General features: G+C 46.9%; 2 protein-coding genes across 2 annotated transcripts; both read right to left on the bottom strand.

Moving 5' to 3' along the window:
• Positions 1 to 612: 612 nt before the first annotated feature.
• Positions 613 to 2,695, bottom strand: LOC142283613 (putative serine/threonine-protein kinase DDB_G0277449). Its single transcript, XM_075333133.1, has 4 exons — positions 2,517 to 2,695; positions 2,275 to 2,403; positions 1,994 to 2,181; positions 613 to 1,177 (listed from the first exon to the last, which is right to left on the bottom strand). Exons 1-4 carry the CDS (start codon positions 2,640 to 2,642, stop codon positions 1,147 to 1,149), a joined length of 474 nt encoding a protein of 157 aa, XP_075189248.1. The 5' UTR covers positions 2,643 to 2,695; the 3' UTR covers positions 613 to 1,146.
• LOC142287038 (protein kinase C delta type-like) lies at positions 2,651 to 4,906 on the bottom strand. Its single transcript, XM_075333419.1, has 7 exons — positions 4,843 to 4,906; positions 3,928 to 4,016; positions 3,607 to 3,777; positions 3,301 to 3,392; positions 3,109 to 3,171; positions 2,817 to 2,955; positions 2,651 to 2,698 (listed from the first exon to the last, which is right to left on the bottom strand). Exons 1-7 carry the CDS (start codon positions 4,904 to 4,906, stop codon positions 2,651 to 2,653), a joined length of 666 nt encoding a protein of 221 aa, XP_075189534.1.
• Positions 4,907 to 22,405: the final 17,499 nt, after the last annotated feature.

The raw sequence follows: 22,405 nt of genomic DNA on the forward strand, positions 1-22,405 counted from the left end.
GATTCTAACTTCACTGACAGGACAGCACTTGTATCCCTCTTATCTCCCAGAACAACTACAAGGAGAGAAGAGAGAGGCACAGGATCACCGTTATGTAACTGGTCTCGTTCGTGTTCTCCAGGTTCTCTGTTATTCCTGGTAGCTGAAATCCTGGAGATTTTGCAGCTCTGGGGGCACAATTTCCTTATTCCCTATTTCCTGACTGACCGCCATTTTAATGCGCATTGGTGGTTGTTAAGGGGTTAAAGAAACATTAAACCATTGCATCAAACAGGGAACAGTGGCCAGGTCCGCATGTCTGGTAGTCAGTGGAAGTGCTACCTTAGGAAAGAACGACTGAATCTTTCAGAAATCTAGAGACTGAAGGGAGATTTATATTGAGGTGTTACTCCCTGGCTGAGATTTTAGTGAAAAAACACAATCATAGGGGAAATGTATCCAAATTATTGGAAGGAAGAGTAAAGCAGTGACCCATAGTGACCAGGAGTTCAGCCCTGATGTGAATAAAAGTTAATACATTACACCCTGTTCTCTTTAAGGGTAAATAGAAAAAATACTTATACATAAGATATAAATTGAAACTATTACTAGCACATGATGGTGAATTGTCCTGTTTATTGCTCGTAAAAGTCCTCTTAGGTTCCTCTATGCCACTAGTGGTTGTAGTAGGAGATCCACCTAGGGCAGAAGATGACAAGTTGCCATTGTTTTTATGTTGTGTTTATCCATCGGCACTCAGGAGAGGAAAAACCCCCTGTGGGGGAAACCTCTAGGGAACCATGGCCTATGGATAACTGTCCTTCCCTGGGGGCACAAGGCAACATGCCATCTAGAAGTTCTGGTCCACGGTCATTTTACTGACTCCTGGTAGGATTTTCATGGTCTTCATCTTCTTCTTGTATTTGGACACTGCAGAGCACCAGAATGTAGCAACACCCCCAGCCTTCAATAGGAAGGAGTGGATATGGCTGCATGTTACACTGCAGGTCACGGCCCTCAGGACACTCCTAGTGTTGATTGATTAGGAGCAAGGACTGACAAGTAGTCAGGAGTGCACTCTAAGACTCGTTGGCTCTTTCTGGTGCATATCATTTCCATTAGAAGCTCTGCTGGGACATGTCTTCAGAGCTCTTTATTTCCACCATCTTATCCTCCTCCAGATTCTGTGGTAGGCGACCTTCACAAAAAGAGATACTAGGTTAGAAATAACTTTTACATAGTAATGGGACACATGAAATGGGATTATCTTAATGGGAAAACACCTCCAGGTTTGGCCCTATGGGCAATCAGCAAACTGTAAGCAACACTAAAGGGTGCTTTACACGCTGCAACATCGCTAGCGATTGCTAGCAATGTCGCGAGCGTTAGCACCTGCCCCCGTCACTCGTGCGACATTTGTTGATCGCTGCCGTAGGAAAAATTATTGCTACGTCAGCGTCACACGCACATACCTTGGCAGCGACGTCGCTGTGACCGCCGAACAATCCCTCTCTCAAGGGGGACGTGCATTCGGCGTCATAGAGACGTCACTGCGGCGTCACTAAGCGGCTGGCCAATAGAAGCGGAGGGGCGGAGATGAGCGGCACATAACCTACCACCCACCTCCTTCCTTCCGCATTGCTGGTGGATACAGGTAAGGAGTTGTTTGTCATTCCTGTGGTGTCACACATAGCGATGTGTGATGCCGCAGGAATGACAAACAACCTCGTTACTCACCTGACAACGATATTTGGTGTTTGGACGATCTCTCCAAATCCAACAATTTTAACCACTTTTGCAATCGTTGAAGGTCGCTCGTACGTGTTACACGCTGCGATGTCGCTAACGACGCCGGATGTGTATCACAAACACTGTGACCCCAACGATAAATCATTAGCGATATCGCACCATGTAAAGCACCCTTAAGAGTTTTCCTCACTACACTGTGCTAACTGATTCTCATGGGACAAGATAGGGTTTCATGACCCCTATCCCACCATTTACAATGACTCACCTACGATGGGGTGTTTTAGGTCTCCGATTAGGTGTTTTAGCTTTCTGCATCTGCTTTACAACCTTCCATCCATCATCAGCAAATGTGAATCCACAGAAAAGATTTTGATTTTTTTTAGCCATTCGTGGTTTAGTGGCTTCGGAGAAAGAAAGGACATCTTTCATTCCATCTGATGTCATCACTGGTGGCTGTGGACAAAATATTCAAGAATCAGTGTTTATAAAGAAGTCACACAATAGAGATGTACTGCTGTCACCATCTTCTCTGGGTCATATACTTACAGGTGGTAGGTGGAATGGTGGAGATGCTTTGCCGCCCTCTATTTCTGTCCAGTTGATCTCCGTAAAGAATGGATGATCTTTAATGTTGTCCACGAATTTCTGCCGACTCTTTGGTGACTTATCCAAGAGCTGGGAACATACAATGAAGACATTTATTCAGCCTTCAGTCGTTATCCTTTTTTATTGTTATGTTTTTCATAGTATTCAAAAACTTTATTACTGAGCTGTGCCTTTATACTCACCCCCTTTATGACGGCTTTGACTTGGGGGTCCAGTTCTTTTGGGAAGGCAGGATCATCATTGATCAGTGCCTTCTCGATGTTCTCCTCAATTTCATCTTCACTGAATGGATATCTGCCAGTAGCCATCTCATATATCACAACACCAGCAGAGAACCAGTCCACTGCTGTGTTGTATGGCTTCTCTAAAATAATCTGTGAAGACATAAAGAAGACAATAAGAATATTGACCAGACAGCGGAACACATGGAGATGTCCAGTCTTGTATTGAGATAACTCAGGGACATGTAAATGATTCCTCACCTCAGGAGCCATATATTTAAGCGTCCCGGCCCATCCTGTCGTTTTTGCATTGCCAAAGATGTTCATCACGGCAAGACCAAAATCAGCAATCTTCAAGTGACCATTGTTGTCCAGTAAGATGTTGTCTGATTTTATATCTCTGGTAGAAAAAAAGAGATAATAACATATTTATTATATTAACCGGGCGGAAGACCCCATTGTGGCCTGAGATAAAAAGTGTCTACAGAGGGCATTAGGATGAGGGTATAAGACTATTTATACCAGGTCTACATAGAAGGTGTGCCGTACTTACCTGTGTATAATGCCTCTGCTGTGGAGAAACTGCAGCCCACAGATCAGCTCAGCTGCAATAAATCTGATGAGAAAAAAAGAAATCCATCAAAATCCAATATTTCATCCACTAAACTAAGAGAGTGATAATGACATAAAGCCGACTATCCCTGACAACCATTATCTTCATCTAATATATGACATTCTATCTTACCTGATGGCTGGAATGGGAATAGGGGCATAAGTTGTCATGAAGCCTCTAAGGTCTCCTCCACTGAGATATTCCATGGCGTAGAAAACATAGTCCTGTGTAAAACAGAGGAAATAATGAAATATTGTCGATATGAGGCACTGGTTGCACTGGTTTTAATCAATGTTCTTCTAAGTCACATTCTTTTAACAAATACTATGACTGTGACTATGACTGTGACCTAGAAGAACATTGCACACAAATTGGCACATAGAGTAGATAAATTTAATACATCGATGACTCAGAAATGTTGGATTATGAGCCTCTTACCTGGGACTGGAAGGTGGCAAAAGCCCGAGAAATGAATGGACTCTTCCTAATCATCTCCAGGACCTGTCGCTCTATCAGGACATCGTCTCTTGAGTCCTTGACTAGGAGCCTCTTCTTCACCATCTTCACTGCCAGTTGTTTTTGGCAGGCCTGATGTGTGGCCAACATGACCTGGAGGATACAGAGAGTTAGAACTGAAGGAAAGGCCTGAGCTGTCATGAGATGTGATGAGAAGATGTGAAGCAGTGATGCTCCTAGAGTCATATTACTGCTCTACATCAGACACATGAGCAAGATGTCACCACAATGTCTAATACTTACTTTACCATATGAGCCCTCTCCAAGGATTTTATGGAAGGTGAAGCTCTCCACTCCCGTCACAATGATGGGAGATTCAGCTGGTGTTATACCTGGTGGGGAAGGGAGAAATAAGATGTGACAGAAAGCCAATATCTGTATGTGAATATAATAGTTCATGCAACACAATCTCCATTTTGTTACATTATCTGACTTCTTACATAAATCTCAACTTTCACTCTTTATTTGATTTGTCTTAATTTTTACTTTTTATTATATATCATAACCTCTGCTCTAATTAAGTTTTTTGGAACAGTGAACCACAGCATTACGCAAAAAGATAACCACTGCAGAACCAAACCAGCAGACTATAATCAAAAAATATATTATAGGGAAGTGTCTTACCATTAACAATAAATTACATGCTTTTTGATATAAATGATGTAATTCATTATTAAAAATGTGATTATATTATATTATGCTATATTGTATTAAGATTGTTTTATCTTTCATGTATTATGATTGGCTTATATTCTATGTCTTGTTAAATACTTATTGGTTATTTTCTAAAACCTGCTCTTACTATAATAAAGGCGGGATAACAGGTTTGGCCCCCAGAGAGACACTTTGATGTACACACCATGTGTCTATGTATTTTGCTTTTCCATCTGACCACTATCCCCAGAGGGAGATGGCATACAGACAATAGGCTATAGGGGGCTTCATAGAAATACCATTTCTGGAGCCCATTGTATTTCTGCAGTAAGAAAATAATAGACCTAGCTAATGCCAAAGTGGCCTCCTACAGATAGGTAAAAAAATATAGGGGGGTACCAAAGAGAAACAAGACCGTAATCATAATAAGTGGGTTCCTACGAAAAATCCTGTCATTGACTAAATTTGGGATATTGGGTCTCTGTGTCTTAGATCTGTACTCACCTGAGAGCTGCTCAGTGTCAGTATTGGGGTAAACACTGGGTCCATCCACAGCTTTGTCCCCCATCGCTTTTTCCATTTTTTTCTTTTCCATGATACTCTCTGGTATCGGGCTTCCAGGTCTTTTTGAAGCTTTGATAATGATGCCATCTTTTTCCTTTTTTTTCTTTTTCATGATACTCTCTGGTATCGGGCTTCCAGGTCTTTTTGAAGCTTTGATAATGATGCCATCTTTTTCCTTTTTTTTCTTTTTCATGATACTCTCTGGTATCGGGCTTCCAGGTCTTTTTGAAGCTTTGATCATGTTTTGATTGGTGCCCTCTTGTTCACCCTCTGATGCTTCTATTCTCCTCTTTCTTGAGACCTTACCAAGTCTCTCTCCCTTTCTCTTCCTCTTATTCAGCTCCATAGATGTCGTTTTGGGCTGAGGAAGGTCCTGTCCACCTCTAGGGCGCTCCCGGATGTAGTCTAGAACTGCTCCCATGACAGGCCTTCTGCTTTTCAGTCAAATATTTTATATCAAACCAAAATTTGCCAAGCGCAAGAAAAATTGCCCTCACCCACTAAGTGATGAAAACAACTGGATAATATTCAGGCTGCAGAGACATTTCATTGATTCCGTGACATCACAAAGGCAATTGTGACATCATCATATTCTAATGATCACATGACATGACAGAGGGGCCAAAGCCAAAGGTCAAGTGACATCACAGCGGAACCAAAGCCAAAGGGCAAGTGACATCACAAAGGGACCAAAGCCAAAGTTGAAATGACAGCAACGATGGGCCAGTGACATCATGAGCCTGGCTTTTAGGCCTGAGTTTATTAACAGTTGTAAAGTTTCTGTATAATTTCTAAAAAGCTAATGTAACACCAAAATAAAACCTTTTCAATACAAAACCCTTAATTAATATTAATTTATATTTTGACAGCTTTTCTTTTTGCATTTACACAATTTATCACTTATTTTAAATAACGTAAAATATTGATAAGAATGGATATGTTAAAAATGTATATTTATTTGAAAAGTTATTTATTTTGGGTCAGTTTTGATAAATGATGTCCATTTTTACAGGTATTTTCCATAGAGACTTTATACTTCAGAACATTCGTATTCGGATTAGATATTCTTCAGTGAGCAAAATAGCCTGGACTCTACACTGATATAAAAAGTCTACACACCCTCATTAAATGCCATGTTTTTATCAAGTAAAATAATCATACCAAGAAGACTCATTTAAGAACAGTTTTCCCATTTTAATGTCATCAAGAATCTGAACAAATGAATCGAGTAACAAAGGAGTGAAATAAAAACAAAAAAACTAAATGAATGTGATGACATACAGTTAGGTCCATAAATATATTTGGATACTAACACAAATGTTGTTTTTTTTACCTGGTTACTGAAACATATTCAAGTTATAGGTATATAATGGACATGGACATAAAGTTCTGACTTTTAGATTTCATTTGAGGGTATCCACATTAAAATTAAATGAAGGGTTTAGGAGTTTCCGCTCCTTTACATGTGCCCCCCTGGTTTTAATGGGCCCAAAAGTAATTGCACATTTGACTCTCAGGCTGGTTCATGGGCCGGTGTGGGCAATGCCTTTGATGTTTTATTCTCAATTAAGCACATAAAAGGCCTGGAGTTGATTTGAGGTATGGCACTTGCAATGGCACCCAAGTGCAAAATTTTGACCTGGCCCCCTCCTCGTCCCCACCCCCCTCGTGCTACAGGATAATTATGCTAACACTTGGCTCTTAACCTCAGCACCCAGCTTTCCCATACTTCTTTATCCTGATATAATATCTAGTATTATAATGCACCCCCCTAGGCCTTTATATGTAATAATGCAGCCCCCATAGTATTCCATATATTATAATGCATCCCCCATAGTCCTTCATATCATATAATGCATCTCATAGTTCTCCATATATTATAATACACTCCCCATAGTCCTCCATATAGTATAATACATTTCCCATAGTCCTCCATATAGTATAAAGCACCCCTATGGCCCTCCATATATTATAATGCAACCCCCATATACCTCCATGTAGTATAATGCACACCCCAAATGCCTGCATATAGTTCAATGCACCCCCATAGTCCTCGATATAGTACTATTTAGCCCCCATATAGTATCATGTAGCCCCCTCAAAATAATCATGCAGCCCCCATAAAGTTTCATGCAGCCCCCATAAAGCATTATGCAGCTCCCATATTCTTCCATATTGTAGCATAGAACTCCCATATCATTTAATGCTCCCCTTAGTCATCTGTCTGCCATGAATAAATACATACTCACTTCTCCTTGTGCCCCCGCTGCTCCGGTCCCCTCAGTATGTCCACTGTTCTGCTGCTCGGCACATCTCAGCACAGTTTGCAGTAGTGATGTCATCATCGCAGTCCGCTGTGCTGACACGTCAGAGCGCAGACACAGCGTGAGAATGATGAGAGAGGAAGCATGATGCTCACTCGTCATTTTTTTCAATTGTATTGGCATCTGTGATGCCAATACAATTGAATGTGCAATCCCCAGGGTCGGTCGGAAGGCGACCCCTGCAACCGCGATCGTTCTGCGCCTGGGTGCGTGCATTTTGAAGTTGTTGCTGAGCAGTAAACATGCAATCAAAGAGCTTTCCATGTAAGTAAAACAAGCCATCCATCATCAGCAAAAACAGAAAAAAAATCTGAGAAATTGCTACAATATTAGAAGTGTCTAAATCTACAGTTTGGTACATTCTGAGAAAGAAATAGAGAAAACAATAGTGATCTCAACAATGCAAAAAAACCTGGATATCCACAGAAGACAATACTGCTAGATGATCGCAGAATAATTATGATGGTGAAGAAAAACCCCTTCACAACATCCAACCAAGTGAACAACACTCTCCAGATTGTAGGCATATAAAAATCTAAATCTACCATAAAGAAAAGACTGCATAAAAGAAAATACAGAGGGTTCACTGCACGGTGCAGCCACTCATAAGCCTCTAGAATAAGAAGGTTAGATTGGTCCTTGTTAAAAAAACAAACCTTAAAAAAACAGTACAGTCCTGGAAGAACATTCTTTGGACAGATGTAACCAAGATCAACCTCTACCAGAATGATGGAAAGAAAAAAGTATGGTGAAGGCATGGTACGGGTCATGATCCAAAGCATACCTCATTATCTGTAACACTCGGCGGAGGTAGTGTAATGGCCAGGCATGCATGGCTGCCAGTGGCACTGGATCCTTAGTGTTTATTGATGATGTGACACAGGACAGAAGCAGCCGGAAGAATTCTGGGGTTTTCAGAGACGTATTGTGCGCTCAAATCCAGCCAAATGCAGCCAAACTGATTGGTCGCCATTTCATAATACAGATGGACAATAACCCAAAACATAAAGCCAAATTAACGCAGGAGTCATCACCTGATCTCAACCCCATAGTGCCGCATTTCACTTGTTAAAGACTAAACTTTACATAGGCCTGCAACACACATCCGTGTTTCCAGTACGTGTTTGGTACATTTTTGCACGTACCGGAGACACGGAGACACGGACACAAATGTTACTCTATGGTAGATGGTACACACACGTAAAATCACACGGAACGTGTGTCCGTGTGGTAAGTACGTGTGTACGTTTTTCTACACGGATGACATGTCCCTTTTTGGCTGGCAGCACGCAGGCACGGATCCGCTATAGTCTATGGGTCCGTGCCTGCACGGACCGCACACAGAGTATGTCCGTGTTCAGCACGTTTCGTCCGTGTGCGTTTTTAAACGAGCGATCTATTTTTTTTTATTTTTATTATTAAAGTCAGTCTACTTAGATTTTTTTCTGCTGTTCTCAGTCATACTTACATTGGTGCTCGGTCTTTTTCTTCCCCCGGCTTATACTTAACAATCCACGATCACCAGCGTGGCGAGGAACAGCTGTGCAGAGAATACGCGGCAACAATTACTTTGAAAATGCCGGCCGCTCATTAACCAACCTCGTATTCCCTGCTTTCCATGCACACAGGTGCCTGTGATTGGTTGCAGTCAGACACGACCCCCACGCTGAGTGACAGCTGTCTCACTGCACCCAATAACAGCAGCCGGTGGGCGTGTCTATACTGTGCAGTAAAATAAATAAATAATTAAAAAAAACGGCTTGCAGTTCCCCCCCATTTTAATACCAGCCAGATAAAGCCATACGGCTGAAGGCTGGTATTTTCAGTATGGGGAGCCCCACGTTATGGGGAGCCCCCCAGTCTAACAATATCAGTCAGCAGCCGCCTAGAATTGCCACATACATTATATGCGACAGTTCTGGGACTGTACCAGGCTCTTCCCGATTTGCCCTGGTGCGTTGTCAATTGGGGTAATAAGGAGTTAATGGCAGCCCATAGCTGCCACTAAATCCTAGATTAATCATGTCAGGCGTCTCCCCGAGATACTTTCCATGATTAATCTGTAAGTTACAGTAAATAAACACACACACACCTGAAAAATCCTTTATTTGCAATAAAAAACACTAACAAATACCCTCGTTCACCACTTTATTAAACCCGAAAAACCCCTCCATGTCCGGCGTAATCCACGGAGGTCCAGCATCTCATCCAGCTCTGCTACATGAAGGTGACAGGAGCTGCAGCAGACACCACCGGTCCTGTCAGCTCCACAAAGCTACTGAAGAGAGACTCGCGATCTGCTCAGCTGTCACTAAGGTAACTCGTGGCCACCGCTGTATCCTCCAACTGTGACAGCAAGACGCCCGAATGACAGCGATGTAGTCACAGGCGACTTGCTGTCACAGTTGGAGGATCCAGCGGTGGCCACGAGTTACCTTAGTGACAGCTGAGCAGATCGCGCAGCTCTCTTCAGCAGCTTCGTGGAGCTGACAGGAGCGGCGGTGTCTGCTGCAGCTTCTGTCACCTTCATGTAGCAGAGCTGGATGCGATGCTGGACCTCTGTGGATTACGCCGGACATGGAGGGGTTTTTCGGGCTTAATAAAGTGGTGAACGAGGGTATTTGTTAGTGTTTTTTATTGCAAATAAAGGATTTTTTCAGGTGTGTGTGTTTATTTACTGTAACTTACAGATTAATCATGGAAGGTATCCCGGGGAGACGCCTGACATGATTAATCTAGGATTTAGTGGCAGCTATGGGCTGCCATTAACTCCTTATTACCCCAATTGCCAACGCACCAGGGCAAATCGGGAAGAGCCGGGTACAGTCCCAGAACTGTCGCATATAATGTATGCAGCAATTCTGGGCGGCTGCTGACTGATATTGTTAGGCTGGGGGGCTCCCCATAACGTGGGGCTCCCCATCCTGAGAATACCAGCCTTCAGCCGTATGGCTTTATCTGGCTGGTATTAAAATGGGGGGGAACCGCACGCCGTTTTTTAAAATTATTTATTTATTTATTTTACTGCACAGTATAGACATGCCCACCAGCTGCTGTGATTGGGTGCAGTGAGACAGCTGTCACTCAGCGTGGGGGTTGTGTCTGACTGCAACCAATCACAGGTGCCTGTGGGCGTGGAAAGCAGGGAATACGAGATTGATTAATGAGCGGCCGGCATTTTCAAAATAGTAAAAGCCGCCGGAGTTTTTATAACAGCCGTGCAGCGCCGTGCCGGAGATGGGGGAACGGTAAGTATAAGAGAGAGGGCTGCTCACTTCAGTCACTCAGGGGATTAGCGGTCACCGGTGAGTCCTTCACGGGTGACCGCTAATCAGTACGCGGCACACAGACAGAGCCGCGGCATGACAATGAAGTCGGGTGAAGTTCACCCGAGTTCATTCTCATCGCTCAACTCTGTGTGCTGTCAGCCGACATGTATAAACGACATTGTGCATCACACACACGGACATTCCACACGGACATTCCACGTACACATACACGGGCATTTTACATGCACACATGGACATTTTACACACACACGGATATAGCATACGCCATCACACGGATGCCATACATACCGGAGAAACACCCAAAAAGAACGGAACACGGACACGAAAAACGGACCGTGTCACACGTACGTTTTTTATGCGGAAGTGTGTTTTCGGTCATAGAAAGGCCCATAAACAGACAGCAACTGAAAACCGCTGCAGAGCATTAAAAAGTAGGAAAGACAGCATCTGGTGATGTCCATAAGTTCAAGATCTCGGGCAATCATTGCCAGCAAAGGGTTTTCAATCAAATATTAGAAATGAAAATTTTATTTCCATATATTTAATTTGTCCAATTACTTTTGAGCCCCTGAAATGAAGGGATTGAATATAAAAAATGCTTTAGTTCTTTACATTTTTATGAAATCATTTTGTTCAACCCACTGAATTACTGTAAAGCTGAAAGTCTGAACGTCAGCCACATCTGAATTGCTTTGTTCAAAACCCATTGTGGTGATGTACAGAACAAAAATGGGAAAAATGTTGCCTCTGTTGAAATATATATGGACCTAACTGTACGTGTGAACTCCCCTTTGGGATGTAGGTATCTTCAGAATTAGTCAATGACATTTACCGTCACATTACATAGTAGTCAGTGCACGGCCGCCATCATTTCCAGGGATTCTGATCATTCACATATAAAGTTCAGGTGCTCTAGGAGGATTTTCCTGACATTTTGTAGTTTACATTAACAGCCATGTTCTGTAAACAGCTTACAACACAGCAAAGTGATCTTGCTAAGATGCCAAGTGGCCAAGGGGCGCACAGCAATATTAAAGGAGCTGCAGGAATTTCTGGCAAGCACTTTTTATGTACTTTATGTGTTTTTTTTATTATGACAATGTTTTTCTCAAATGCAGAAGCACACAAAAATATGTAGAATGGTGCAGTATACCGTATTTTTCGGACCATAAGACGCACTTTTTTACCCCAAATGTCGGGGGAAAGTGGGGGGTGCGTCTTATGGTCTGAATATAGGGCCAGGAATGAGGGTGCTGTGGTGGAGCGGGTCATCGGGGGCATGAGCAGGCTGCAGCAGCGCCTGCCGTGACCACGTGGACCTGCTCATTTAATATGCACGCCCATCCTCCCGCCCTTCTCTCAGCGCTGAAGCCGGCACTGACAGGTGGGCGGGATGATGGGCGAGGGATAAACAGCCGGCCCGCATGATCACTCCTGGCAACTGCAGCCTGGAGTGATCATGTGAGGCTGTATTCACTGTTCCCCCCCGCACATCATCATCAGCGTCAGGGTGCAGTGAATCAGTACACTCACCTGTCACCATTCCCCTGCAGCACCGTGATCTCCTCCTGGCTGCCGGTGGCCGCTGAGTGGAGCCGTCCTCGTTCCCCTGCAGCATTGCGATGTCCTCCTGTGCCAGCGGCGGCTGCTGAGTGGAGACTAGCGGCGCGCACAGCAATGACGTCATCGCTGTGCGCACGTGTCCACACGCAGCCGCGGCTGGCACAGGAGGACATCGCAATGCTGCAGGGGAACGGGGACGGCTCCACTCAGCGGTGCTGCCGCTGACACAGATGGGAGGAGGAGCGATGCTGCAGGGAGTGAGGTAAGGTGAGTATGAATGTTTATTTGTTTTTATGTGCCACAGGATGCAAGCCGTATACCAGGATGGGGGTGTATAGCACAATGGGGGCGTATAGCAGGATGGGGGTATATTATGAGCAGGATGGGGGTATATTATGAGCAGTATGGGGGTATATAGCAGGATGGTGGTATATGAGCAGGATGGGGTTATATAGCAGGTTGGGGGTATATAGCAGGATGGGGCTATATGCCAGGATGGGTTACCGTATATAGCAGGATGGGGCCATATGCCAGGATGGGGTATGTAGCAGGAGGAGGGACATATTCTGTATATACAAGGCAGGAGGATCATTACCAGGCTGGGGTACCATAGTAGAGAATTTGCAGACATCACCCCCATAACAGTGTCAGCAGCAGATCCTCGCTCCATAACAGTGTGTCATGAGTCCCATTTTTTGCTTAAAATTTTATTTTCATATTTTCCTGCTTTAAAACCAGGGTGCGTCTTATGGTCCGGTGCGTCTTATAGTCCGAAAAATACGGTAATTTACAACATTTGATGTGACCAGCTTTTAACATTTCTACCTAATCTAAGGTCTTATTCATAATCTCACTCTAGGAAAAAAAGCGGGGAAAAAGCAAGAAATAATAATGGCATAAGTGTACATCAAATATATGTAATAAAAATATACAAGGAATATGTACATGAACTATTTTCTATTCAGTGACACTTTTTATCTTCAGACTTGTGGGACCGCTATGAGCTCGAATGTAACTCTGGCTTACGTTAATGCATATATGAGCCTTTTCCAGGATCAGTTTGTATACACAAACACACTATTCCAGAGAAAAAAAATGTTTTTTTTTCAAAATAAAAAACCATTTGCAATTGCAAGTTATAGGTGCTCAGGACCCTCTTCCCTTCCGCTTACTCCCTGCTCCACAATTGGGTGCATGCCATTACTTTTCTACTATATGTACTTCATGTGACAACGATCTCCTGCATTCTCCATATGTCTGGCCTCTGGGGAAAGGTGGCAATATGGAAGTCTTTTCTTACAAAGAAAGAAATTTAAACCAGGCTACATTGTGCCAAAATCTACCTCAAAAGGGTCTTCTGAAAATAATAATGATTTAATGATAAAAAAAAATATCTATCTTTCATGTAATGATCTAATTGCTAGTTATGGGCGAGCACTAAAATGTTCGGGTGCTCGTTACTCTATCCGGGCAATTTCTAATGCTCGAATGCTCGTCTCGAGTAACAAGCATAATGGAAATCAATGGGAAACTTGAGCACTCTTCCAGCAGATCCTCTCGGGAGGTCGGCAGAGTCCTGAAATTACTGAAATAGATGAAAACACCGCTGAAATGGAATGGGAACAGCATGGGGAACACGCCTGGACACATCGCTGACTCGCAGGTCGCTGCCGGGAACAATGTTGTTAGAGTATTACTCCACTTTTATGGACTGACAATACAAAACCGAAGATAAAATAGATTTGATGGACAAAATGTTAGGAAACATTCATTACTGTATGATGACATGTATAGACGGAAAATTAATAAAGAGAATAAACCCTCCGCTTTATTCACACTTAGCATTCTTTCAAAAAAGCAGCAGCTTTACATTTCAGTCAGGAAAAAGAAACAATCGCGTGCATTTACTTTATGAAACCTCATCACTGTTGTTAGGACTGTAAAATCGACTTTTAATTTGGATCTAACTCATTAAAACCACTGCGAAAAAAATGCATGAAAATGTGTGAACATTGCCGTAATAGCCGGGCCACCGCTCACCATATTTCCGGGTCACCTTTGACTGCAGTAAATGACATGAGTACAAGGTAAACAAAAACTATACTCACAGATAGTCACCGGTAAAAGTAATTGTAACATTTTACTTCCTTACCTGGGCATGTGGCGTGTATGACATGGTCAGATACATCCGCTTTACTCTATGATAGAGGGACTCTGAAACTCACAAAGCCTATGCGGACTATGCAAGAACTTCCAAAAAGAGAAGAAAGAAGGGCAGTGAGCCGCATAGGGGTGAATGGACCCCATGACGATCGGGAGGGTGCAAGGTTAGGAAAGGGTTAATAGGTTTGCATGGGATGGGGGATGTGTGGGAGTACAGGATTGGTAGTAGGGAGCTGTAAGGGGATTGGGGGGGAGCAAGGAAGGGGTGGGGTGTTGGGAGAGGTATAAGAGAGGGGGGGTGCTGTTTACCTCCCCTTTCGTCGATTGATCTTTGTGTCCCAGGACGTAGTGCTGCTGCTGCTTCCTGCCATGGCTGCCCTTGCTGAACTCCTGGAGATGGTGCGGGGGGCATCCGAGGTCATGGGAGTGGATGCCCTGAGGCAACAGCTGGCAGCGGTCTGTGGGGCTGGAGCGGCGCCGCCTGCTGTTCCTGCGCCCGGGCCGTGGCTACGTGCTCGGCGGGCGCGACCGCCGGAGCGCTACTCCCCCAGCTGGAGGGGGAGAATCAGATCAAGGAGCCCCTGCGGGGACCCTCCGGAGCAGCGGCGGAGCCCTCCAACTAACCTAGGGGAGCAGCCGACCACCGGGAGGAATCCGCGACGGAGATCCCGTGGGTCGGGGGTGGGCGGAGCCTCTGCGAGGCCCACTTCCGGTCCGCGGCCTGCGCAGCACCAGACCGGAGCATGGATGACGGCAGCCCCCAGTGATGTGCCGGCTGGGGGTGGCGCTCGGCGTGCCGGATTGCCGGAGGAGACTCCCTGCAGGCCGCAGGGGAGAGCAACAGGACGGGGGACGGGAGCGGATGTGAGCGGCGAGGTCAGGAGATCGGAGGAGGGGTACGGTGACCCGCAGGCACAGAGGAGATCGGTAGTCACGGTCCCCCCCGGCGAGGAGCGTGCTGGGGGTGGGTCCCGGCGAGGAGCAAGCTCGGCACGGCCTTCCGGCAGTCGGCAGGGAGGGAGCCCACTGAGGACGACAGGAGAAGGGGCGGCGCAGCAGGATATCACGATTACAGCGGGAAGAGACGGCGGCAGGGCGCCACGGCGGGAGAAAAGGAAGAGGTCAAGCAGGAGTCGCCCGGACGAGCGGGGTGCGGTGACCGTGGGGGTCGACGGCCGCCAGGTGCGGGCTGTCCCCTCGCTGGTCCCCCCTGAGGATTTCGGCAGCGCATCAGACTCCAGCGAGGAAGAAGGAGCAGCGGCAGGTCGGACGGAGCGGCAGCTGGAAGATCGTGGCACGGCTGTTCCGGCGTCGGCTCAACGGCAGCCTGGTGAGCAGACAACAGAAATGTTACATGCTGTGGGTAGCGCGGGCGAGGGCGGGGGTTCCGTCGCGGGACGCGTTGCGCTGGGGGCGAGTGCGGTCGGGCAGTCTGGTTTACCGGGTCCAGAGTTTTGGGGGCAGCTTTTGGGGGTGTTGCAGGGGTTGTCTGCGGAACGGGGTAGTCGGACTGGGCCTGGGGCTCCGGTGGGGGCGTGGGTGGGCCCCACGGAGGTGGTGCGGACAGAAGCGCCGGTGCGCGATGTTGCTGCGGGGGACACGACCTCGGCGGCAGGTACGGGACAGGAGGCTGGTGGGGCGGCTTCCGTGGGTGCGAGTAAGGAGGCGGAAAAGGAGAAAGAAAAGGAGGATGAGGTAGTGCGTTTGGATGATAGGGCACGGAGTGAAATTTATGTGTGCTTTGAAGGGCAGTTAGGGGTTCATTTGAAAAAGGAGGTGAGGGAAAAGATTTGGAAGGGGGAGTATGTGGAAATTTTTTCCCTGCTTCCCTTGGAAAAGTTTAATTTGGATAAGGTGAAACCTAGTGATACAAAAAAGGAGAAGGAGGATGAGGAAAAACGGCGGTATAGGTTGATCCCGAGGACGTTTACCAATTGGTTGCAGGCCTTTGCTATCTTAGCCAGTGTGATCGGGGAAAAGGAGCCGGAGCATTGTTCCGCCCTATTTGGATATATGGACGCGATAGGGGAAGCGTATAGAGTATACGGCGGTTTGGGGTGGTTGAGATATGATGAGCAGTTCCGGCAGCGGAAGGCTCTGCGGCCGGGAGTCCAGTGGGGCCACAAGGATATTTCTTTGTGGATGCGGTTATGACGGCGCCGGCTCAGCCCTTTCGAGGGGGTGCCGGGAGCCCGGGTGCGAGTGGCGGGTCCTCGGCTGGACAGAAAAAGGGAGCTTGTTGGCAGTATAACGAGGGACAGTGTAAGTTCGGGGCCTCTTGTCGGTTCAGACACGAGTGTTCCGGATGTGGAGGGTCCCACCCTCTGGCCAGGTGCTTCAAGAAAGGCAAAGGAAAGGCGGGGGAGGGGTCTGGAAAAAGGGAGGACGCCAGTGAGGGTAGAGGCGATGCTTCCCTATTTAAGTAGATACCCGGATGTGCGGGCGGCGGAGTTGTTGGAACGTGGTTTTACAGAGGGCTTTCGGATTCCGTTTGAATCTGAGGCGCCGGTGTTTCGCCCGGGAAACTTGCGGTCCGCAAAAGAACATCCGGCGGTGGTGAAGGAAAAGCTGCAGAAGGAGGTGGAGTTGGGGAGGATGGCGGGCCCATTCCAGGACCCGCCATTCTCTAATTTACGGATTTCCCCCCTTGGGGTGGTACCTAAGAAGGAGCCGAACAAATTTCGGCTCATTCATCATTTATCTTATCCGGCGGGATTGTCGGTGAATGATGGGATATCACCGGAATTGTCGGCGGTATGTTATGTATCGTTCGATAGGGCCTTGGAGCTGGTAAGGGTAGCGGGGCGGGGGGCCCTGATGGCAAAGCCGGATGTGGAAGCAGCTTTTCGTTTACTCCCGGTGCATCCAGAGAGCTTTCATCTCTTAGGGTGTATGTGGGATGGTGAATACTATGTGGATCGTTGCCTGCCGATGGGCTGTTCCATTTCGTGTGCTTATTTTGAGGCATTCAGTACGTTTGTGGAATGGGTAGTCAAGGAGGTGGCAGGAGTCCATTCGGTGATTCACTATTTGGATGACTTCTTTTGCGTGGGTCCGGCGGGCTCTTCGGTTTGCTCCTTGTTGTTGTTTACGTTAGAGCGGATCGCGCGGAGCCTGGGTATTCCGTTGGCAAAAGACAAAACAGAAGGGCCGGTGACGGTATTATGTTTCTTAGGTATCGAAATTGATACACTGGCAATGGAATGCCGGTTGCCGGAGGGAAAGCTGTTGGATTTGAAGGCGTCGGTGCGGTTTTTGTCTCAGGCCAAGAAGGTGCGGTTGCGCGAGTTGCAGTCAGTGCTCGGAAAATTGAATTTCGCTTGTCGCATTATGCCGATGGGGCGGATATTTAATAGGAGACTGGCGAGCGCAACCGCAGGGGTAAAAGCTCCAAATCACTTTGTCAGAGTGACAAAAATGATGAAAGGGGATTTGTTGGTGTGGGAGGAGTTCTTGGACCGGTACAACGGTCGGACCCTTTGGATGAGCGAGGCGGTGTCCAATAGCCAGCTGGAATTGTACACGGATGCGGCTGGGGCGACAGGTTTTGGAGCAATTTTTCAAACGCGCTGGTGCGTGGGAAAATGGCCGCGGCGGTGGGTGGAAGCAGGTTTGGTGAGGAATTTGGCGCTGTTGGAATTGTTTCCCATTATTGTGGCGGTGGAGTTGTGGGGCCCTGTTTTTGCTGGAAGAAGGTTTTGCATGCATTGTGACAACATGGCGGTGGTGCATTCCATCAACGCACTGTCGGCAAAATCCCCGCCGGTTGTGGGGTATTTAAGGCATCTAGTGTTGCGTTGTTTGGAGTTAAACATTTGCGTGGTGGCTCGGCATGTGCCTGGGATTCGCAACGAGGTGGCTGATGCGCTATCACGGTTTCAGTTTTGCAGGTTCAGGAAGCTGGTGCCGGAAGCGGACGCGGAGGGGGAACCTTGCCCGAACTGGCTGTGGGACCTGGCATCGGTATAGCATTTGAGGGAATTCGGAGATCGGTGTCTGAGGCTACTTGGTGCCGATATCAGGCGGTGTGGAAGGAATGGGCAGAGTTGGAAAGTAGGGAGTTCATGGAGTCGGGTTACAAGGGTCGAGTGTTGGGGGTACTGATGTTAATAAGTGGGGATTTTTCGGAAGGCAGGTCTGTTTCGGTGATTGGTTGCAAGTTGGCGGCGTTGGCCTTTTTGTTCCAGATGCAAGGGGTTCGGGACGCGACTAAGGATTTTCTGGTGCGACAGGCGATGAAGGGTTTTCGAAAAGGGGCCCAGTCGCGTGACTGTAGGCGGCCTGTGTCATTGCCATTGTTGGTGCGTTTGGTGGGGTGTTTAGGGGAGTTGTGTTCGTCTCCTTATGAGCGGGTGTTGTTCTCGGTAGCTTTTGTACTGGCGTTTTTTGGGGCCTTTCGTATTGGCGAATTGGTCAGCCCGACTAAGCAAGCGATGGGTGGTTTGCTGTTGGGTGATGTGATGCTGGGGGAGGATAGAGTGGAATGTCGGCTTCGTTTTTCTAAGACGGATCAGAGGGGCCGGGGGCGCTTAGTAGTGTTGTACGCTTTACCGGGGCACCAGTTGTGCCCAGTGTTACATGTGTCAGAGTTTTTAAAGGTGCGCGGCGGTTACCCTGGTGTTTTTCTTAGACATACGGACGGATTGGCTTTGTCGCGGTATCAATTCAATGCGGTGCTGAAGATGGCTCTAGCAAGGGTGGGGGAGGAGCCACGTGAGTACGGGTCTCACTCCTTCCGTATTGGGGCGGCAACGGAGGCCGCCAGGTGGGGCTTGAGTGAGGATTGTATCCGGCGGATTGGGAGGTGGGAGTCTTCCAGGTTCCGTTTGTACATCAGGCCTCACTTGGTCAGGTGATGGTCAGGGGTGGGGGATTCAAGGTTGGTGTTAGATGCCGGTTTGTGGGCAATTTCTTGTGCTGTTGCTGTTTTTATTCGTGGTCTTGGTATTTTATAGGTCCATGCCTTGTGTGGATCCTCGGGCACTCCTATGTGTATTGGGGAGCGTTGCGGGCGGATGTGCGGCGTGACGGTCGGCAGCTCGGAGTGTCGGTGTCGGAAGCTCGAGTAAAGTGGCTCGGAATTCGGGGCATGACCTGGGGTAGGGTGCGCCCTGAGGTGGCTTATTATAGCCGTATGGATCGTGTCCCTGATGTGTTAATTTTGCATGTGGGAGGGAACGATTTGGGAGTAAGGTCGGCGAGGGAATTGAAAAGGGATATAAAGCTGGACCTGTTACATTTGTGGAGGGCGTTCCCGGGCATAGTTATCGTTTGGTCGGACATTATAGCTCGGACGCAGTGGCGTTTTGGGAGGTCGGTGGACCGTATTAATAGGGCTCGGAGCAAGCTGAACCGGGCTATTGGCAGGTTTGTGGCGAGAAATGGTGGGTTGGTGGTGCGGCATAGAGAATTGGAGGAGTCCACGGAGCAGTATCTAAGGAGAGATGGGGTTCACCTGACTGATGTGGGTCTGGATTTATGGATGTTGGGTTTGAGGGATGGCCTAGAGCAAGCACTGGGGGTGTGGGGGGCCCGGGCCAAGTAAGGGTGTCACTTGGCCGGCCTGTGGCGGGGTGATAGGTCCGTCTGAGAGGTTGGGAGTACCGACAGTCGGCTTGTTGGTACGAAGTCGCTCAAGGGGAGTGGCTTCGGAGTGGATGGGAACTTGTGGGCGGAGGTCCCGCAGGTTCTGGGTAGGGGTAATTAACGATGGAACGTTGTTACCCCTCACCTCGGGCCGGGTGGTCACGGCCGAGGTGGTCCTCTGGGCCGGTTTGGAGGTTACGGCCGGGGGGTTAGGAATGATGGTTTGCCTCTCGGACGGATCTATCGGTGTTTCTGGTTATACGGGTATATATGTATAAGGTTAAGTTTAACAATTGAGTGGCATGTTGGGCCACAAGTTTGGTATACATATATACGGTAAAATAAAACTGTGGCCATTCCTGCAATAAAGTCGTGGTTCTCGTCTTCATTTAGGTAGATATGGTACGGGGGGTGTGTTTTACAGGATAACCTGCTTATCCCTTATAGATGCGTCAAGAAGGGCAGTGAGCCGCATAGGGGTGAATGGACCCCATGACGATCGGGAGGGTGCAAGGTTAGGAAAGGGTTAATAGGTTTGCATGGGATGGGGGATGTGTGGGAGTACAGGATTGGTAGTAGGGAGCTGTAAGGGGATTGGGGGGAAGCAAGGAAGGGGTGGGGTGTTGGGAGAGGTATAAGAGAGGGGGGGGTGCTGTTTACCTCCCCTTTCGTCGATTGATCTTTGTGTCCCACCCGCCCGCCCTGATATATAATTATATGTATATGTTCAAAAAAAAAAAAAAATAAAGATAAAAAAAAAAAAAATAAAAAATAAAAAGGTGAAAAGGTGATGGTTTTTCAAAAAAAAAAAAAAAAAAAAAGAACTTTAAAAAAAAAAAAAAAAAAAGAGGAATAAAGGAGAATACAAGGTTGAGTTGCTAATTTATTGTTGTCACAGCGGGGTGATAGGTCCGTCTGAGAGGTTGGGAGTACCGACAGTCGGCTTGTTGGTACGAAGTCGCTCAAGGGGAGTGGCTTCGGAGTGGATGGGAACTTGTGGGCGGAGGTCCCGCAGGTTCTGGGTAGGGGTAATTAACGATGGAACGTTGTTACCCCTCACCTCGGGCCGGGTGGTCACGGCCGAGGTGGTCCTCTGGGCCGGTTTGGAGGTTACGGCCGGGGGGTTAGGAATGATGGTTTGCCTCTCGGACGGATCTATCGGTGTTTCTGGTTATACGGGTATATATGTATAAGGTTAAGTTTAACAATTGAGTGGCATGTTGGGCCACAAGTTTGGTATACATATATACGGTAAAATAAAACTGTGGCCATTCCTGCAATAAAGTCGTGGTTCTCGTCTTCATTTAGGTAGATATGGTACGGGGGGTGTGTTTTACAGGATAACCTGCTTATCCCTTATAGATGCGTCAAGAGGACCTCTGATACACCCCGAATTACACATAAAGGAAGGTAGTGGGACTGCTACACTCACAAAGACTATGCACTAAGTGCAAGGGCTGCCAAACATTAGAAGGCCTAGCTAGAATTCACAGGACGGATTGTAATACACACAGCAAGAGACAGAGAGGAGGCCTCTGACTACATTTTGTGTCAATTGTAAAAAGATTCAGACTCCTACCTTTGTACAGCCTATGCACTCAGTAGAAGAACTATCTAGAATCCCAAGGAGGGGTTATACATGCAGCAAGAGATCAAGAGACGGAGAGGAGAGACTCTGATTAAATTCTAGGACAATTTAAAAAAATATCATCTGCCATCCAACCGACAACCTGTTAGCACTGTTTGGACTTCAGGAGTGTTGCCCCCCCCCCCCCCACCGCAAAGTGGGACAGTAAGGTAGGTCTCGCGGCTGATCCTTTTTGTTGTAGTCACGCAGCAGGCACAGTTTCTCCTACCTCCATGCGTGCACCACCAGTAGCACGTCCACTTCCCCATTCATTACCGCATGGATGCGGCTAACAACTGTATTAATCAGTAATAGTTATTTTGAATAGATGGCCATATTTGCAGAGTCTATGTGGTTCAAAAACAACAGAAAACTGCCACAAATGTCTATGTTTGTAATCTATACCCTGTATTTATCTAGGGAGGCAGTGAGCAGTTTGATAGCCCCATTGTTTATGTAGTTGTTGGAACACAAATTTGAAAAATTACTATTTGCATTTTTTTCACTCATTTTTATTATTTTTTTTGTACATTCTAAGAAACACACTTACAATTTTTTTCACTAGTTTTTCCAATGTAATTACCAGTCCAGCGAGTCACACGTAAGGGCCAGGTCCCAACCGACTCGATGTGCGTTTCCCAAGAAAAGCTTCGTCCAGGAGCATATTTTACCTTATTTACCACATGCGCACTTTTGCAAGCCTAACATCTTCCTGGGGTTATCTACAACCACAGATAAGATGAGGCTCACAGAGTCTCTTCCTCCATTTTCTGTACTTTCCTGTTGGCCTTTCTGCTTTAAAATGAGAGTTGTAATTATTTGCAGTTCTGATGTCATCCAGTTATAGCTCAGGCAAGATCACGGCTTCATCTACGATCCATCATGTCACTCCCTTGTAACCCTTATTTCAGTGTCCACATTAAATGTGTGCCACACCTGCAGCTATCGAA

This window comes from Anomaloglossus baeobatrachus, chromosome 2 (genome assembly GCF_048569485.1).
Source record: "Anomaloglossus baeobatrachus isolate aAnoBae1 chromosome 2, aAnoBae1.hap1, whole genome shotgun sequence".
In the NCBI taxonomy this organism is placed as follows: Eukaryota; Metazoa; Chordata; class Amphibia; order Anura; family Aromobatidae; genus Anomaloglossus; species Anomaloglossus baeobatrachus.

Coding starts and splice junctions, on each gene's coding strand:
- LOC142283613 (XM_075333133.1), bottom strand. CDS start 2,642: ATGGCTACTGGCAGATATCCATTCAGTGAAGATGAAATTGAGGAGAAC. Junction 2,404..2,516: donor TCAAAGCCGTCATAAAGGGG/GTGAGTATAAAG, acceptor GTATGTTCCCAG/CTCTTGGATAAGTCACCAAA. Junction 2,182..2,274: donor CACCATTCCACCTACCACCT/GTAAGTATATGA, acceptor TTTTGTCCACAG/CCACCAGTGATGACATCAGA.
- LOC142287038 (XM_075333419.1), bottom strand. CDS start 4,906: ATGGGGGACAAAGCTGTGGATGGACCCAGTGTTTACCCCAATACTGAC. Junction 3,778..3,927: donor GAGAGGGCTCATATGGTAAA/GTAAGTATTAGA, acceptor TGTATCCTCCAG/GTCATGTTGGCCACACATCA. Junction 2,699..2,816: donor TTAAATATATGGCTCCTGAG/GTGAGGAATCAT, acceptor AGATTATTTTAG/AGAAGCCATACAACACAGCA.